This window comes from Mastomys coucha, unplaced genomic scaffold (assembly GCF_008632895.1).
Source record: "Mastomys coucha isolate ucsf_1 unplaced genomic scaffold, UCSF_Mcou_1 pScaffold20, whole genome shotgun sequence".
Taxonomy (NCBI): domain Eukaryota; kingdom Metazoa; phylum Chordata; class Mammalia; order Rodentia; family Muridae; genus Mastomys; species Mastomys coucha.
Genome location: NW_022196903.1, coordinates 105,550,020 through 105,565,943, shown reverse-complemented (window position 1 = coordinate 105,565,943; position 15,924 = coordinate 105,550,020). Strand labels below are relative to the sequence as shown.

At 50.8% G+C, this 15,924-nt stretch overlaps 1 protein-coding gene across 3 annotated transcripts in view; it reads left to right on the top strand.

Moving 5' to 3' along the window:
- The first annotated feature begins 2,852 nt into the window (after nucleotides 1-2,852).
- Ssuh2 (ssu-2 homolog) overlaps nucleotides 2,853-15,924 on the top strand; it is a 30,068-nt gene continuing 16,996 nt past the window's right edge. For 2 of the 3 annotated variants that reach the window (XM_031382830.1, XM_031382829.1), the window contains exons 1-10: nucleotides 2,853-2,897; nucleotides 6,410-6,508; nucleotides 7,084-7,165; nucleotides 8,927-9,059; nucleotides 10,368-10,428; nucleotides 10,716-10,840; nucleotides 12,033-12,095; nucleotides 13,645-13,730; nucleotides 14,867-14,959; nucleotides 15,709-15,814. In XM_031382830.1, the coding sequence (XP_031238690.1) occupies nucleotides 2,870-2,897; nucleotides 6,410-6,508; nucleotides 7,084-7,165; nucleotides 8,927-9,059; nucleotides 10,368-10,428; nucleotides 10,716-10,840; nucleotides 12,033-12,095; nucleotides 13,645-13,730; nucleotides 14,867-14,959; nucleotides 15,709-15,814 (876 nt within the window). In that variant the 5' untranslated portion in view covers nucleotides 2,853-2,869. The remainder of the gene's footprint in view (nucleotides 2,898-6,409; nucleotides 6,509-7,083; nucleotides 7,166-8,926; nucleotides 9,060-10,367; nucleotides 10,429-10,715; nucleotides 10,841-12,032; nucleotides 12,096-13,644; nucleotides 13,731-14,866; nucleotides 14,960-15,708; nucleotides 15,815-15,924) is intronic. The other variant, XM_031382831.1, reaches the window with a different exon arrangement.

Here is a 15,924-nt window from a genome sequence, read left to right as displayed (position 1 = left end):
TCCTTCAGGTTTTTAGTGTGAGATGTCAGGAAGAATGCAGTGGGGTCTTGGGTGCTTAGGGGCTGTGGTACTGGAAAAATGGTAGGACCTGGGTCATGTGGAAGAGCTTTAAGGAGCTGCCATAAACCTTAGGGACATAGAAAGGATGCAGATTGCCTGGTACCATGCTAGAAGCAATTGTCCCTGCCCTGATTACCCTGTGATACTGGTGGAAAGTGAGGGCCAGCTTTAACCTCACACTGGTCTGATTTCTCAGATGGGTAGTACTTGCCCTTGCTCACAACAGAGAAGCAACACGGTGATGGGTGTAATTGTTCCCAATTCACTCAGACATTCTATTCCACACAGTGTCCCCTATTAATCCCTAAGCAAGATAAGAAGATTCTAGAAGCTTCTCTACCCTGCTCCCCAGTGCATGCTGGGCAAGAGCTCTACCACTGAGCTAAATCCCCATTTGTCTCTTGGTTCAAATGGACAGGACATGGGCCAGGTTAAAGCTGGCTCTCACTTTCCACCAGTATCACAAGGTAATCAGGGAAGGGAAGATTGCTTCTAGCATGGTACCAGGCAATCTGCATCCTTTCTATGTCCCTAAGGTTTATGGCAGCTCCTTAAAGCTCTTCCACATGACCCAGGTCCTACCATTTTTCCAATACCACAGCCCCTAAGCACCCAAGACCCCACTGCATTCTTCCTGACATCTCACACTAAAAACCTGAAGGACGAAGCATTCAGAGTCTCCTCCTCCTGGGGAGACAGAGCTATTATGAACTCTTAGACTTGCAGGGGTATAGCCAAGACTGTCACTCTTGTTGATGAGTACTTCCTGATTCCTGAGAGATAGTGGCCACTAGCAGATTTGCAGCCTTGATATTTCTATAACTACTAATACTCAGCCCTGTTTAATATTCTGTTCCTTTCTGCTTGCTGTTGAAATTACACCCTATGGCTGCTTCTTTCAAATGTCAGAGGAGTTTAGGCAAGCATGGCTTGCTGCATGAAACATCCCATGTAAAATGGTGGGTCACTTTAACTAAGCTACAACTACATTGTTGTTGGTTTATCTGTCTGTCATCTGTATACCTGTCTGTTGATTGGTCACGCATCAGGTTTAAACTCAGACATGCTCTCACACATACACACAGATATAAGCACTCACATCCATGGTCAGCGGTATCTGTGAATGCCATTCCCCTGGCTTGGAATTATTGCTCAGTGTAAGCAAGTACCCATAGATTGAGCTCCTTCCTCAGGGCACTGTTCTTACTCCTGTGTCTGCAGAGATAAAATTCCTACAACTCTCATGGTGAGGAACTTCAGCACTTTTATCCATAATAAAAACCCATCTATGAGGATCGAGTTGCCTGTTTTAAAGTCAAGCTTGTGTGGCATTTCTGCTGCTGATCCCAGCGTCCTCTCGAGGGTGGCAGTGAGTGGGGAGGGGAAGGTAGCTCACACAGCACAGGAGCTGTCTGTCTCTTAAGCACTGTGGCCACCCAGGCTTTCCAGAGTGACAGTGAGCCTGTCTTGGTTAAGGAGTGTCCTGAAACATCCCCATGAATACTGGTGGGCTAGGCCACTCAGGTCAGACCAGAGCACCATGACCTTGGTTAGGGATACTCCCAGCTCCAGAGGAAGCCCTGCCAAGGCCACATGGGGGTGGAGGGGTAGCACCAACTTTCAAGCCCTTTACACCTATCGCTGGGAAGCCAACTTCGGTGGTTAATATTTAGACTCATCTGGAAGAGCGGGATGGCCTTCCTAGAGTGAGGGAAGAAAGATTTTCTGTCTCACTGCAAAAGGCTTGTAAAGACCTTTCCAAGTCTGCAGAGGGCGCTGTAGGGATGGCTCAGTCAGTAAAGCACAAGGTGTGTAGCACAAAGACCAGAGTTAGATCCCCAGAATCTATATAAATCTATATGAAAAGCTGGATGCAGTAGGATGGACTTATATTTCTAGTGATAGTGAGGTGGGAGACAGAGATAGGATTCCCGACTAGCCAACCTAGCCTGCATGGTGAAGTTTCAGGCTGATGACACTGTCTCAAACAAAATGTGGACAGTATCTGAGAATCAACACCAGAGGTATCTACACCATGTGTATGCATACCTGAACACACACACACATACACACGCACGCACGCACGCACGCACGCACGCACGCACGCGCCCATGCCCACATACACACAATTCAGAGAAATCTGGGGCTTAGTTCAATGGTAGGGTTTTTCTCTAGACACTTGAAGTCTTGTCTTCCAGCTCCAGCACACTTCCCCAACCAACCCTACAGGGGCTTCCCAGGGCTTAGGTAGAGATAACACCCTGGCTGGAGCCCTGGCTTTGTCTGTGATGTGCTGTGTGCCCTCCTGCTCCAAGCCTTCAAAAGACAAGAGACTGTTGCTGCCTAGACTTGAGGCATCCCAGGCTGTCTGAGAACCTATGTAGTCTCTCCCTTGACAGGCAGTCTCCTGTGGTAGCTCACCAGTTCCCTGTGCTCCTGAGGGACTTAAAAGCCTGTTCTGGATTGGTGTATGGAGAACCAAGATGAGCTGGTTCTTGGGCTTATGTCAGGCAGAGAAGGATTTGAGTCTTGGCTGGGAACAATGGCAGGATGTGAGTACCCACACTGAATGCAGCAGGGACCTAGGTCCCTAGAATTTCCACGTGCACTTGGCAAGGGAAAGGCTTTTGTGGGACTCTCAAGGACCTGGGACAGAGGGTGGGGCTCTGCTCTGCTGGGCATATGGTGGCTTTGCTTCTGTTATGTCCGGATCGGTAACAATGGTCTGGGAGGGGCTGAGGGTAGTCCCTCAGCTTGGAACGTCGGTCCTCAGGAGCACAGACTCATTACTTGGCTGGACGCCTCAACCATGGACAGGGACCAGAGTGAAGAGGACAGTGAGTAGAGACTGGGATGGAGGGGACCACTTCTGTAGCCAACACTGAGCAAGACCTGGCTCCACATCACCTGTCTTCCATCAGCATCTCTGTTCTGATTATTTGTCTTCCTTCTTTTTCTTTATTCTGGAAAGACAGCCCACAGCCTCTCTATTATCTGCCTTGGGGCAATGGGCAGAAAGCCATAGCTACCCCATGGATACCTTCCTGCCCTCTGTGGCCTGTCCATGTCATGTGTGCTGGTTCTTTCTTCCCTTCTTCCTCCAGGTGACAGTGGCCACTCTCTTCTCCAACCTGATAAGAGCCGGAAAATCTCAGTATTCTTCTGTCACATTCCTAGATGCAGCCAATGCCACAGCACCACTGCCCAGATCTCCATCCCCTCTTGCTTGCTCATTACTGCTGGTGTCACAGCCCCGGTGACTCCAGTCTGTTATTGGCAGGGCAGAAATACAATGGAAGCGAAGGGCTGCTTCAAACCCAAGGAGGGAACAGGTTTCAGAGAAAGGGACTGCTTTTAAATAAAGGAAAGTTTTCTCCATGAGTTTGACAGGCAATGTGGTGGTTGTTGGAGCAGCAGTGGATGGAGAGTCATCTCCATCTTTCAAGTCCTGGCTTTGGCTTGCATTGTGTGGTCTTGGGCCAAGACACTTTAACATCTTAGTGTCTCCATTTTTCCCCCTTTGTAAAAGGAAATTGGGTTAGGAGGTTTGAATATGAGGATATGGGTACAGTATCATTGAATGGCTTTTCTGAGGGTACAATGAAAGGCTCAGCGCTTTTATGGGGATCCCTAAAAAGACATCTGTGACCCAGGAACATCATGGACCCAGGAGTTGAAGGTCTTTGCCCGCCCAGTGCCATCTTTTTGCCATCTTTTTATTTTTTCCCTTAAGCTGTGGCTTCTTAGAAGACTTTGAATTTACAGATGGCACTTCCCTTCCCACTAGGCTAGCCTAGCACGTCAGATCTAGATTCTGCTCCAGGCTCTACCTCCTAATTGCTGGGTGACTCGGCTCAGTTCACTCAACCTCTCTGAACTTTGTTTTCGAAGGCTATTGGGACTGAAACAGAGAGCTGAGGGTTCAGAGGCGGGGGGTGTGATAGGAAGGGTGGACATAGAGAGGTCTGAATGTCTCTTGTACATGCTTAAGTGAAGTTCTAGCCACACACACACTCATGCACATATGGGGCGCTTTGCATGCCTGACGCTCCTGTGTGCCTACTGAATGCCTGCTCTTTTCTCCAGTGTCCAGAGGGGGCGCTCACACACTGAAAGGGGTGAGGAGTGGGACATGAAGTGATGAGCATCCTGGCTCTCTGGAGAGGATCACACTGGGATCCTGTTAAGACGGAGAAGGTTCTGAGCCAGAAAGAACGACATTGTGGAAGATAAAAGACGACAGGGCTACTCTGTTAACTGTGTTTTCCTCCACAAGAACATTTTTTTTTTTTATGCAAAAGAAAATTAGTTTGTGGCTGGCAAGCAGAGACCCCGCCTCTCCATCTGTCATTGCAAGGCAAATCTCAGCAGCAGATTGCTTGGGGACATAGAGACAGGTGTAGAGACCCTGAGGACACAAAGGCAGGGCCTGAGCTCTAAGCCCTTACTTCTTTCTGCTCTGCTTGTGTAGGCTGGTGGCCTCAGGTTGCATCTCCAGGCCTCATTTGGGTGTTATATGATTAGGGAAGGGTAGCAATCATATAGAATGGGGACAGTGCTCCTGTGTGACCTTATATAACACTGTATGTGACAGGGTGGGGTATTCAGCCATATAGCTGCCCCTAAACTCATCTCAGTGCCCTGGGAACAGTGTGGCGCAATGAGGGTAACCTCTATAGCCCTGTTATGCTCCTCTTATGACACAAGAAATGAGCCCTTCTGGGTGTCACCCTGGAGTCCTTTCTTGTTTGGATAGAATGGTGACATGAATTTAGCACTGAGGTACTGGGACTGCCCCAGAGGTCAGAGTAGCTCCAGGTTGATGGATGAGACTAGAGTCACCCACCTCCCATTCTTCCTATCTTCCTGTCCCTGCTATTTGGTTGCTAGGAGGCCACTGCTGCCACATGGCCTTTCTCTGTCTTCCCTTCAAGAGCTGGAGTTTGATGCCCTAGCTGACCCAAGGCAGCCTGACAGCCAGGGCTGCCCCAGGAGACAGAAGTGGCCTTTCTTCCCACACTTGACATTTTCATGGTTGTTTTCTAGTTTAAAGGAACATACATCAAGTTCAACACAGGGGCAGAGTGGTTTTTTTATATGCCAAGCTCAGGGCTGGAGGCTGCCTCACACAGTCCCGTTATATGGGCACTGATGTGACTTACTCTATTTTGATGGGGCGGGGGGGGGGGGCGTAGGTTATGCAGATCTGTGTGACATCTGGGATGGCATGGTGGAAAGCCTAGGTCGATAACAACATGCAGGCATGGTGACCCTTGACCCCTCTGGGACTTGGCGACATCCAGCCCTAGTCTTGGAACTACAGTGGATGGATTCCCCTGGCCCAGAAAGACCCCTCTAGTCCAGACTCTACCTTCCTGACCACCCCCAATCCTTCCCTACAGGGGAGCATTTCCATAAACTGGCAGGTGAGGGTCCAAGATAGACAGCAAGATGCTTATCAGGAGTCAACCCTGACCCCTACCTTATTCCTTACAAAATACTGGATTGGGACAAAGTCTCCTTTATTCAGCAGGATGTGGCTGTTTTCATGCCAACAGTGACGTTCAGTAAATGAAACAGGGACTTTTAACCCCACAGAGTGCAAACATCTCTCATCTGTCCCTTCACAGAAGACAGCAGCTGATGTCTGGTCCCTGGTTGGTAAACATTTTAAAGGAACCTCACTCAAAGCAAACAATTGGAAGAGTTTGGGACCCTGTTACTTTGTATCACAGCCACGCATCTTACCGCCAAGATGGATGCCCCCTCTAGCTAAAAACCTTCCCCTGTATGCTGCTGACCTTGAGAAAAAGCCCCAGAGGCGCGCGGGTGGTTTGTTAGAGAAAAGCATTCCTAATGAAGGGTGGCAGGGGCGGGGCGGACTTCATGATACTCCCCTTCTCCTTCCACAGTCCCCCCAGTCTCAAGTTGCAATCTTCAGCCTCCCTCAGCTCTGTCTTCCTCACCGGCCTGGCTGCTCTCCTTGAGAGTAAGACCTGCTTGGAGGTCTGGTCACCAACTGTATCAGCCTAGAAGGAATGGGCCATAGCATTTACTTTTGGTGGAAGTGAAGATCTAGAGGGTTCTCTGATGTTTGTTTTATAGTGGGGTTCAGACCCAGGTCCGTGTGCATGCTAGAGAAAACTCTCTACCAGTAAACTACACCTCACCCTATCTAGGGTTTGGTAGAAGCGCCCTCCCCCAAAGAATGAGGTGTTTGTGTGCTCCGTCCCTCAGCTTTCAGCTTCCCCTAAAGTCACTGATAACTCTGTGCCATCTCCCCTGGCACTGCAAAGGTTGGCACACTGTGCCCCTCTCCCACCCCTGACTCTTTGTATCTTCATGGCAGGCATGGTTGACCTCAGCTTTGAGGCTGAGAGTCCTGTGATGCCCCCTGATGAGCTCCTGGAGGGATTGCCCAGCTATGACTGGCTTCTTCAAGGGCATGGTGAGTCAGCAGGGGGTCATGGTTACTACAGCTTCTTCCAGGGGCTCTTGCTGGTTGGGGGATGGTGAGGGCCATGCTGAGCAAGCTCCCCTTTCTCTTGAAGTCTTAAGGTCCTTACCATGGCCAAGTGGGAGGTAGGATGGAGGGTGGGGAGAATTCTATGGCCCTGAAATTCTCCTCCTCCTCCTCCTCCTCCTCCTCCTCCTCTTCTTCTTCTTCTTCTCCTTCTCCTTCTTCTTCTTCCTCTCCTTCTCCTTCTTCCTCTCCTCCTCCTCCCCCTCCTCTTTCTGCTTCTTCTTCTTCTTCTTCTTCTTCTTCTTCTTCTTCTTCTTCTTCTTCTTCTTCTTCTTCTTCCTTCTCTTCCTCCTCTTCTTCCTCCTCCTCATCCTCTTGGTCCTCCTGCTCCTCCTGGCCATCCTCCTCATCTTCCTTCTTAGGTCTCTCTATAGCACAGGTTGCCCTTGAACTCATTCTCTAGCCCAGGCTGGCCTTGAACTAGCACCAGGCCAGCCTTTCTTTCACTGTACCACCTGTTTTTCTTAGCCAGGTTGATGTCTTTCCCCCTTCTCCTCTAGGGAGACAGGTCTTCTTCCCGCCCTTGGAGCCCCTGGGTAGGTCCCCAGAGCCTGCATGTTGGTCTTCAGTCTTGGAGTGCAGGTGAGTCTCAATACATTTCCACATGCCCTATTTCCCCACAGGAGCTCCCTTTGGGAATGCTCAGCCCTGACACTGCCCCTAGAAACCTGGGAGATACCTTCTGCATGCCAGACCCACCAAATCAGATCTCCCTAGGGATGTGACTAGATTCTCCCTGAGAATCTGGAAGGTGCCCGGCTCTTCAAGGGTGGAGAGCATAGACCATATCAGGGCTTTGCAAACTCTGGCCTTTGGGCCAACCCCAGCCCCCAGGCTGTTTCTATAAGTCCTGTAATACTGGAATCCAGCCTCACTCATTTCTGTGTGTTCTATCCACGGCAGCCTTTGCCCTGCCTCTGCAGAGCTTGGGAGACACATGCCTGTCTGGCTTGTGCTCTGCTTAAACATTGACTCTGGTCCTCCGTGGCGTTGCTGAAGTCCTCCATCCCCCAATCTTTTTCCCACGGGGCCCACGTATACCCTCTTTGTTTTGTGAGGATTTGTCACAGAGCTCTGGGTTCCAGCCAGCTCTGTGAAGAAAGGGTGCAGTGAAGGCCCTTCCCTAGTGTACAATGCAGTTGAGCATGTGGTCTGCCTAGAGGGGTCTCCTGAGGCTACCATCCCTCTGTTTGCATGCACTTCTTTTCTGTGTCTGCTTCTCTGGCCCAGCACGAACTCATGTGGCACTGGCTGGCTGGCTGGCTGGCTGGCTGGCTGGCTCTGTTGCCCACTTGAGACACCACACCAGGCCTGGCTGTGCTCGGAACAATGGCATTTAGGAGAGCATATGGTCTACTGGGTACTGGGGAGACTGAGCACATGGTGAGGAGGGAGATGGAGGCCAAAGGCTCCTTACTGAGGTGTTTGGGGCAAGAGCATTGTGAGGAGGCACCTGAATTTCAGGGAGAAAGCCTTCCAGAGAGAGGGATGGCTAGGACTTATTCCACCATACTCAGGCTGAGGCTGCTGGGCCAGCCCCTAGCTGGTATCTTTCATGCTCACAATTCTTCTGGACAAGATCCAGTTCCCTGAGGGAGGAGACCTTAGATAGTTGGTTTCTGCCTCCTTATGACCATGGGACATCATCTCTAGACCCCATCTGTAGAAGCGGTGTCATTCATCGGGTGCAGTTTGGAGATGAGATGCGGGGGAGGCTTCTGTGCCAGAGACTTGATCTTCTCATACCTCCCACCCCATTGCAAGGCTTTGGGGGCACCCGCCTTGCCATTGGATTCACCCCTTGCTAACCACAGCTGGATGGTCTGATGGGAGGAAGCAGAAACAGTTGGGGGGTGGGTCTTGTTGGATGAAGTAGGTCCCTGGTCCCTTCCTGTGCTCTCTGCTTCCTGACCTCTAGGACAGCTGCTCTGTACCCCAACATGCTCTCACCATGACATTCTGCCCCACCCTGAGCTCAGAAGCATGGAGCCCAGGAACCATGGAAACTGTCAGTCCTTAACTCATCTTTTCTCTCTTTACGTTGTCTTCTTAGGTGACTACCTTATTAGTATTTTTAAAATTCACAATTTAGCCTCTTTCCTAAGCTCCATACTTGGTCTAATGTGGGTTTGAGGCCATCTAGAATGCCCTATGGACCCTGGGCATCCTGTCATGGGGTCCCCTTGGCTAGAAGTCTCCTGCACAGCGTCCTCAGCACAGCCAGGCCCTCAGGCCTTGGATCTTTTCCTCGTACGGTCCCAGTTCTCCCCGGCACACTAAGGGACTGGTTGTGGTGAGCCCACAGGTCCCTCGCAGACCTGTGCTCCTATGCCCTCTCCCCAGCAGAGTCCCTGTGGTGACGGAGGAGGTGGCCCGTGAAGCTCTGCTCAGCTTCGTCAACTCCCATTGCTGTTATAGCAGGGCGGCTGCTGGCAACCTCATCATTCAGGAGCTGAGGCAGCAAACCCTCTGCAGGGTAGGGAGGCCATACCTGGGGGTCTGGGAACACTGGAGGAGGGGGGGGGGCTTGGTCCTGGTGGTGTATGCAAGCAGTCTCTTCTACAGCCTCCATTCTCTGTATTTATAATAATCAGAACATAAAACTCTCCATCTTGATTGACAGCCTCACAGGCACTAGACATGTGGAAAGAAGTGATATCATGTCATATGCCCTTACTGTCCGTCACAATGTAGTGTGGTTCCCCAGAGTCTAGAGCCAACACCAGAGATCGGGAGAGACTGAGATACTTGACCCATAGATGTGATGGGTCCTAGGTTCAAAGTCAGGCTTGCTGACCTGAAGTCTGGCCTTCCTTGCATCGTTCCATGAGGCACAGACTAAGGAAGGACCCTTTATTTTACAAACCCTGGCTGGCCTCCATGTCTCATCAGCCATGTCTGCACTTTAGCATTGGGGAAACCTCACCTCTGACAGCCACACTGCTGAAGTGCTTCAGTCTCTGACAGGACTTGGGGACAGACTCAGGTCACATTTACTAGTGTCATAGTCTTTGTCTCTGACAAGAGCACTTCAAGTGTAAGTCAGACCATGGCAGCGGAGAGGTCCCAGGTGAGGAGGAAGTGATCAGCATGGACCCATGTGACCTGGGCAAAGCAGCTGACCCCTCTGAGCCTCCATTTCCTCTCTCATAAGAGAGAGACAGGATGAGGGGATAGTTTAGTCAGTAAGATGCTTGCTATGCATGCATGATGGTCAGAGCTCACATTTAAAAAGCTGGATGTGGTAGTATGTGCCTATAACTCTCACACTGGAAAGGTGGAGACAGGAGGATCCCTGGGGCTCTGTAGCTGGCCAGCTTAGCCAGTTGTTCAGTTTTGGACCAGAGAGTGACCCTGCATCAAAAAGAAGGTAGATAACTCCTGAGGAACAACACCTGAGATTATCCTCTGACCTCCACATGCATGCAGATGTACACACATACCACCCCATACCCTAGGCATAGGTGAGGCCCAAGGCCTCTTCTCACCCTTGGTCAGTGCATAAGGATCAAGGTGAAGGACCCCATCATAAGTCACGGGTGCTTAGAGCAGGGAACCCGGGGCCTCCATGTACCACAGGCAAGCATTGCCCTGTACAGGAGTTACTGTGTAGATGGTTCCTCTGAGGAACTTCACAGGGATCTGGGCTTGCTCTGGGTGGGGTCCTATAGCAAGGGTCACACTTTGGTTCCTGGAAGCCCATGCGGGTAGAAGCTTCATCCTTCTGCAGCCCAGTCATCAGGAAGGGACACTACTTGTGACATATTAATGTTTTCCTCTGTAGTATCGGCTGGAGACCTTCAGTGAATCCAGAGTCAGCGAGTGGACATTTCAGCCTGTAACCAGTGAGTGAACTGACCAGAGTCAGTTTGCTTGGCAGGGAAGAGGCTGGGGCTTGGGGACCATCTCAGGATGTGGGTCAACCACTAACACTGAATCTGATGCTCACCTTTGTGGAGCCTCAGTTCTCCCCACTGACTAGAACATGATGGGATGACTTTCATCTCGACCCTGGGAGGTGCATCTCCAGCTCATGATGTACACCAAGGAGGGTGCCTTGCTGTGTGCTGGGTACTCAAAAGCTCTTCTCTTTTCTCCTTTACTGTCCTTATGATGACCCCTTCTGTGTCAGACCACTCGGTGGATGGGCCACAGAGAGGCACCTCCCCCAGGCTTTGGGATATGAAGGTCCAGGTGCCTCCGATGTTTCAGGAAGACACCAGAAAGTTCCAAGTGCCCCACTCCTCCCTGGTCAAGGTAAGGGCCAATTGGATCATCCATATCTCTAAGTGTTTCCCAGGTTTTCTATGTTTCATCAGACTTTCTCCTTTGAGAAAAGGCACCTCAGGCTCAGCCTGGTAGGTTACTCCTGGGGTAAAAATAAAACCCAGCACATTCATCTTCGGGAGGGAGCATTCACACAGCGAGGGGGCTATCGCCAGCTGGAAATAGCCAGGGACAGCATTCCAAGGGCAGCTGTGTGCCTGTGTGCTTGCTTGCTTTTCATCTGACAGTAGGCCAAGTGGGGGACTCAATGAAATGGACACAAGCTAAAATCTGAAGCACAGTGGGTAGATTACTTGCTAAGCGAGCACAGGGGCTGAGTTTGGATTCTTAGCCCACATGGAAAACGCTGGGTGTAGGGGCTTGTACCTATGACCCCATCACAGGAGGTGAGCTCCAGCTTCAGTGAGATCTTTTCTCATAAAGGAAGGTGGAGGGCGATTGAAAGAAGACACTGAACAATGACCTCTGGTTTCCACGTGGCCTGTGCACATATAAGCATACAACATTCATACCGACAAACACACCCATACACCCTAGTGAGCTTTTCCTTGGATGTCAGTAGGATGGTAGGTTTGAAGTCCATCTGTTGTATAGAAATCTGTCTTAGCAGGAAGTGTGGGAAACCTTGTGGTTGTGTGACACGTTCATTGGGTTCTTGTCTCATAGTTGTCTGTTTTCTCATTAAGTATTCATTTAAGAATGTAATTTGACTCTGAGAGTTCCCATAGTTACCAGATTTGTAAGAGGTCCCAAGAGCATTCCACTCTTTTCTGGATGGTGCAAAAACTTTCATTGGATGATAGGTTCTAGCAGCTAGTGTCTCGCCTTCCACACAAACCTTGTTCATTTCATGTGTTCTCGAGTCCCATGTGAAGGAGCTACCAGGTAGCTGCAGATGCCACCAGCCTTTGTGGTTTAGTCTGTCAGGAAACTATAGTATGAGCTAGCTTGAGAACTCAGGGAATCCCTTTCTTAGCATATGGAAAAACCTAAGCTCAGTTTAGGGATGTGCTAACAGGAGACCTTGGCTTGGCATTCAAGGCCTTATTGGATCCCCAGCTACCCAAAAGGACCTGTTTCCCTTACTTTCCCCTATGGCATCCTAGGGTTGGGAGGGATCCTACTAAAGGACATTCACCCACAGAGAATTCTTGCATTTCAGGAATGTCACAAATGTCACGGGCGTGGCCGCTACAAGTGCAGCGGCTGCCATGGGGCTGGCATGGTGAGTCATGGTGGGCCATATGACCTGACCCTGTATGAGTGTTGGGGTGGGCATAGGGATCGCAGGGTTGGTAAGAACCTAGAGACTCTCTGTACCTCAGGTGGACCATCCAATTTCCAGTCTGTGACTGGGACAGTCGGATTGGGTGCCTCCAGTGACCCCCTCATACTTGGATGATTTAGTTAAGGGTTTCTCACCCTCCTCCTGACAGGCACTGAGAATCTGCATAGGGCGGGGCCCTGCAAAAGAATAGACCCTAGGACTATGTTGCTATGCCCAAGGAAAGATGAAAATAACATCTATCCCTTCTCTTAAGGTCCCAATCACAAATCTAGACACAAGTTTACCGAAGTTCATTCTGGAGAACCAATGAGTTTGCTGGGATTCTTTAGAAGGCATAGGTGGGGGTGGGTGCTTACAGAGGTGTGGATGCTCCTCTCTCCTCATGCTGGACCTGAAATTCGTTGCCCTGCAGGGAGAGGGCGTGTTTGCATAGATGGAGCCCCCTTTCCCTCCTCTTCCCAGACCTATATCCTCTCCTGCCTTCCTGAGGCAGAGTTGCATATGACAGGTAGTAGAGAGTGGCTGGATACTCTGGCGAAGGCCTTGTGACCCTTCCCACGGCTCCATGAGGGTTGTAAGCAGTCAACAACCCCAGCTTGTATGATCTTTTGCAAGGGGCACAGCTGAATGCCCCAGGATGGTTGATGGTTGCTTGGCTGTGAGGGCAGTTGCTCATGACAGAGTCCTCCGTGGAGGATGGCCAAGAACATGGGAGGTGGACTCAGAGAGGTGAAGTTCAGAGGGCTTGGGAGATGAGGTAGAAGGAGCTTGAGTTATCTGCCCAGGCTGCTGCAGTATGCCAGGACATCAAAGGACAGAATCCATTGGCTCTGGAGGCTAGTTCAAGCTAAGGCTCCCAGTTAGAACCTGTCATCAGATGCACATTGACATGCTGTCCCATCTGGCCTCTTTCTCATCAAGGGACCTGTTGGGCCCTCACCTCTCACCTGATCACTGTGTATCCCAGTGGGCTATACCTAGCTTTTCTTTCCTCTCCATGTCTCCTCCATGATTTCCTCATGTGGCGCCTGCAGCCTCACCCCAACCCAGATTACCAGTGGTCTTTCTTTCCTTCTTCCTGGTTTTCTACCTCCTCCCTGAGCTTGCTTTGAATGTCAGGAGTTCACCCCTGGGTACTTTCCTCAAAAGGACCTCCGATTTTCACCTGGAAGCCACTATACTTCCGGCTCCTTCCAGACACTTGGTTGAAGGTGGGTCTTGGGGCCTGAGGGTGGGGATCAGAGAGGAGAAGAAGAGATCTATGGATGTGTCTTGGAACCCTGTGCCTGGCAGGGCCCAAAGCCACCAATCCTCAAGCCACAAGCCACAAGCCACAAGCCACAAGGCTCAAACCACTGGTCAAGGCTGTGGCCCAAGAGAGGTAGAGACCTGGGTCAGGGTCATGGGGCTGTGTTGTGAGCTCATCTTAGGGTGGCCTTGGGCCCTGCTTCTGGGAGCCAGCAGCTGAAACTGAGCATGCTCACAGGTGAGGTGTTCGTCCTGCAGTGGTACCAAGCGCAAAGCCAAGCAGCCCCGGAGATGCCACATGTGTTCTGGCTCTGGCCGACGCAGGTAGGAGTGGGTTTGCGGTGGGTGGGAGAAGGCTCTCTAGTCTTAGGTTTCTTTCTGAACACTGTGCCCTGAAAGGTTCTCCGTCTCTCTCAGCTGCATCCCCAGAGTCTGTGCATAACAGATGCTCTTGGACTTTGCATGTGGACAGGCTTGTCTCATGATATGTTCCTGGCATATCAAGAAGTCACCAATAACATGTGGGGCACAAGAGAGGATGAAGACTCTGTTGGAAGGCAGGAGTGGGGAGGAGCGCCAAGAAAAACTAGCTGGAAGGGCAAGTTTAAACTCTGAGCACAAGCTCTAGGCAAAGCCTTCTTATACTGTCACGCAGTGATCAGGCGAGCGTAGAGCCTAGTTGGAGGAGCTGCTTAGCTAGTTGGTTGGCTAAACAACCTATAACTTTCATCTCTGCTCTTGGGACTTTGCATACAGTGGGATGGTGACATCTTATAACTCATGCCTTACATATGTCACTATTTATAAGCTTTAAAGAGAAACAGAAAAACTACAAGGAGTGAAAATGTACAAAATTAGCCTGGTTAACAGTCAAACCTTGCTGGCCAAGTTTTATTGTACCTGCTACCATGACTAGTGAAGAATGTCTTCTGGTTAGAACATTAGTTTACTTCATTTTTCAAGTAACTGGGTTCATATTGGCTATGGCAAAATTGTACACTGATAGGCCCAAACAACTGTACAGCCCCAAGAATATATTCCTGAGATGGCATCAGGTCTAGCTGGATCCAGGTGCTTAAATGGTGTCACCAAGCAGGAACGGTGAGAGGACCAGGTTAAGCGGCCTGCTGTGAGAAAGGGTGCTCTTTTCTAAACAGTTCTAAGAGCATTCTAAGGTGGCTCCCCTTACATTGACTTGGGTCCATGTTTGTGTTGGCTTGTTTTTTACCAGAGAGATGGAATAAGGTAACCATCTGGGTAACCCAGCTAGGCTGAGATTCAAGGTTGGCCACAAAGGGTGAGAACAAAACTCGAAAGAACCGAGGGCTGGATGTGGGGCAGGTAGGCTCCTAGGGGGTCCTAGGGTCCAGCTACCAGAGTAGGGAGGGTGACAGTGGGTAGGGACACACCACTGCCATAAGGGAGTCTTCGATTTAAGAGGTTGCTCACTGTGGCCACAGGTGCAGTACATGCTCTGGGAGGGGGAACAAGACATGTGCCACCTGCAAGGGAGAGAGGAAGCTGGAGCACTTTGCCCAGCTGGTCATCATGTGGTAAGTGGCGACTAGGTGCCAGCCCTGGAGGAGGTGGGGAGTGTGGTACAGAGAACCTTTACCATGAGGTCATAGGGGCTTCCACCTGGTTCAGGAAGGAGTGGCTGTGGGGATAGGGGACATAGACTGGCTTCGTCCCTGAGTTTGTTTTTAATTCTAATTTTTAAGTTAGTGTTTTTCAATGTGTGAGGATGAGCATGTTCAAGTGTGCAGGTGCATGTGTGCACGTGCTGGCACGTGAGTCCTGTGGCCCTCCCTCACGTGGAGGTCAGAGGACAACCTGCAGGAGTTGCTTCTCTCCTTCCGCCATATGGGATCCAGATACTGAGCTCAGTGTGTCTCAGGCTTGGCAGCAAGCGCCTCTCCCCACCGAGCCATCTCACCTGCTAGCTTCCAGTTCACATTCTGTCATTACTGCCAGCTAGGGTAGCAGTCACTGAGCACCTAACTCTGATGCCTGGGATAAAACGATGTCTGTACCTTAGGTCGGCCAGGGGTGTGCTCTGATCAGGAAACCTTTGTCCTGCACCTGGCTAGGCTAAACCTGGGCAAGCAAGGGCACATGGGGACTGGCTCCTCCTAGGCCAGGACACTGAGCTTAGAGAGGCTTCACACTCTCTCCAGCTGCTGGCTCTGCTGCCTCAGGCTGCTCACTCCCTCCACTCCCCCAGCCGCTGTCTTGGCCCCTAGGTGTGCTGATCACTGATTTGAAGCCTGTGCCCTGCTTCCCTTTCCTTCCCTCCTCCCAGGAAGAACAGCCTGTTTGAGTTTGTGTCTCCACACCACCTCCACTGCCCCGGGGAGCTGCTTGCCAAAGCCAGAGGGGAAAACCTCTTCAGGGATGAGAATGCCACGGTAAGGGGGAGTGTGTGCCTTCGGCACAGGTGGCAAGACAGCTTGCATCCACTGGAGCATCTGGCCCTCTGCGGGGTTTAGAGCAAGGGGGAATGGGATGTTGAGTGGAT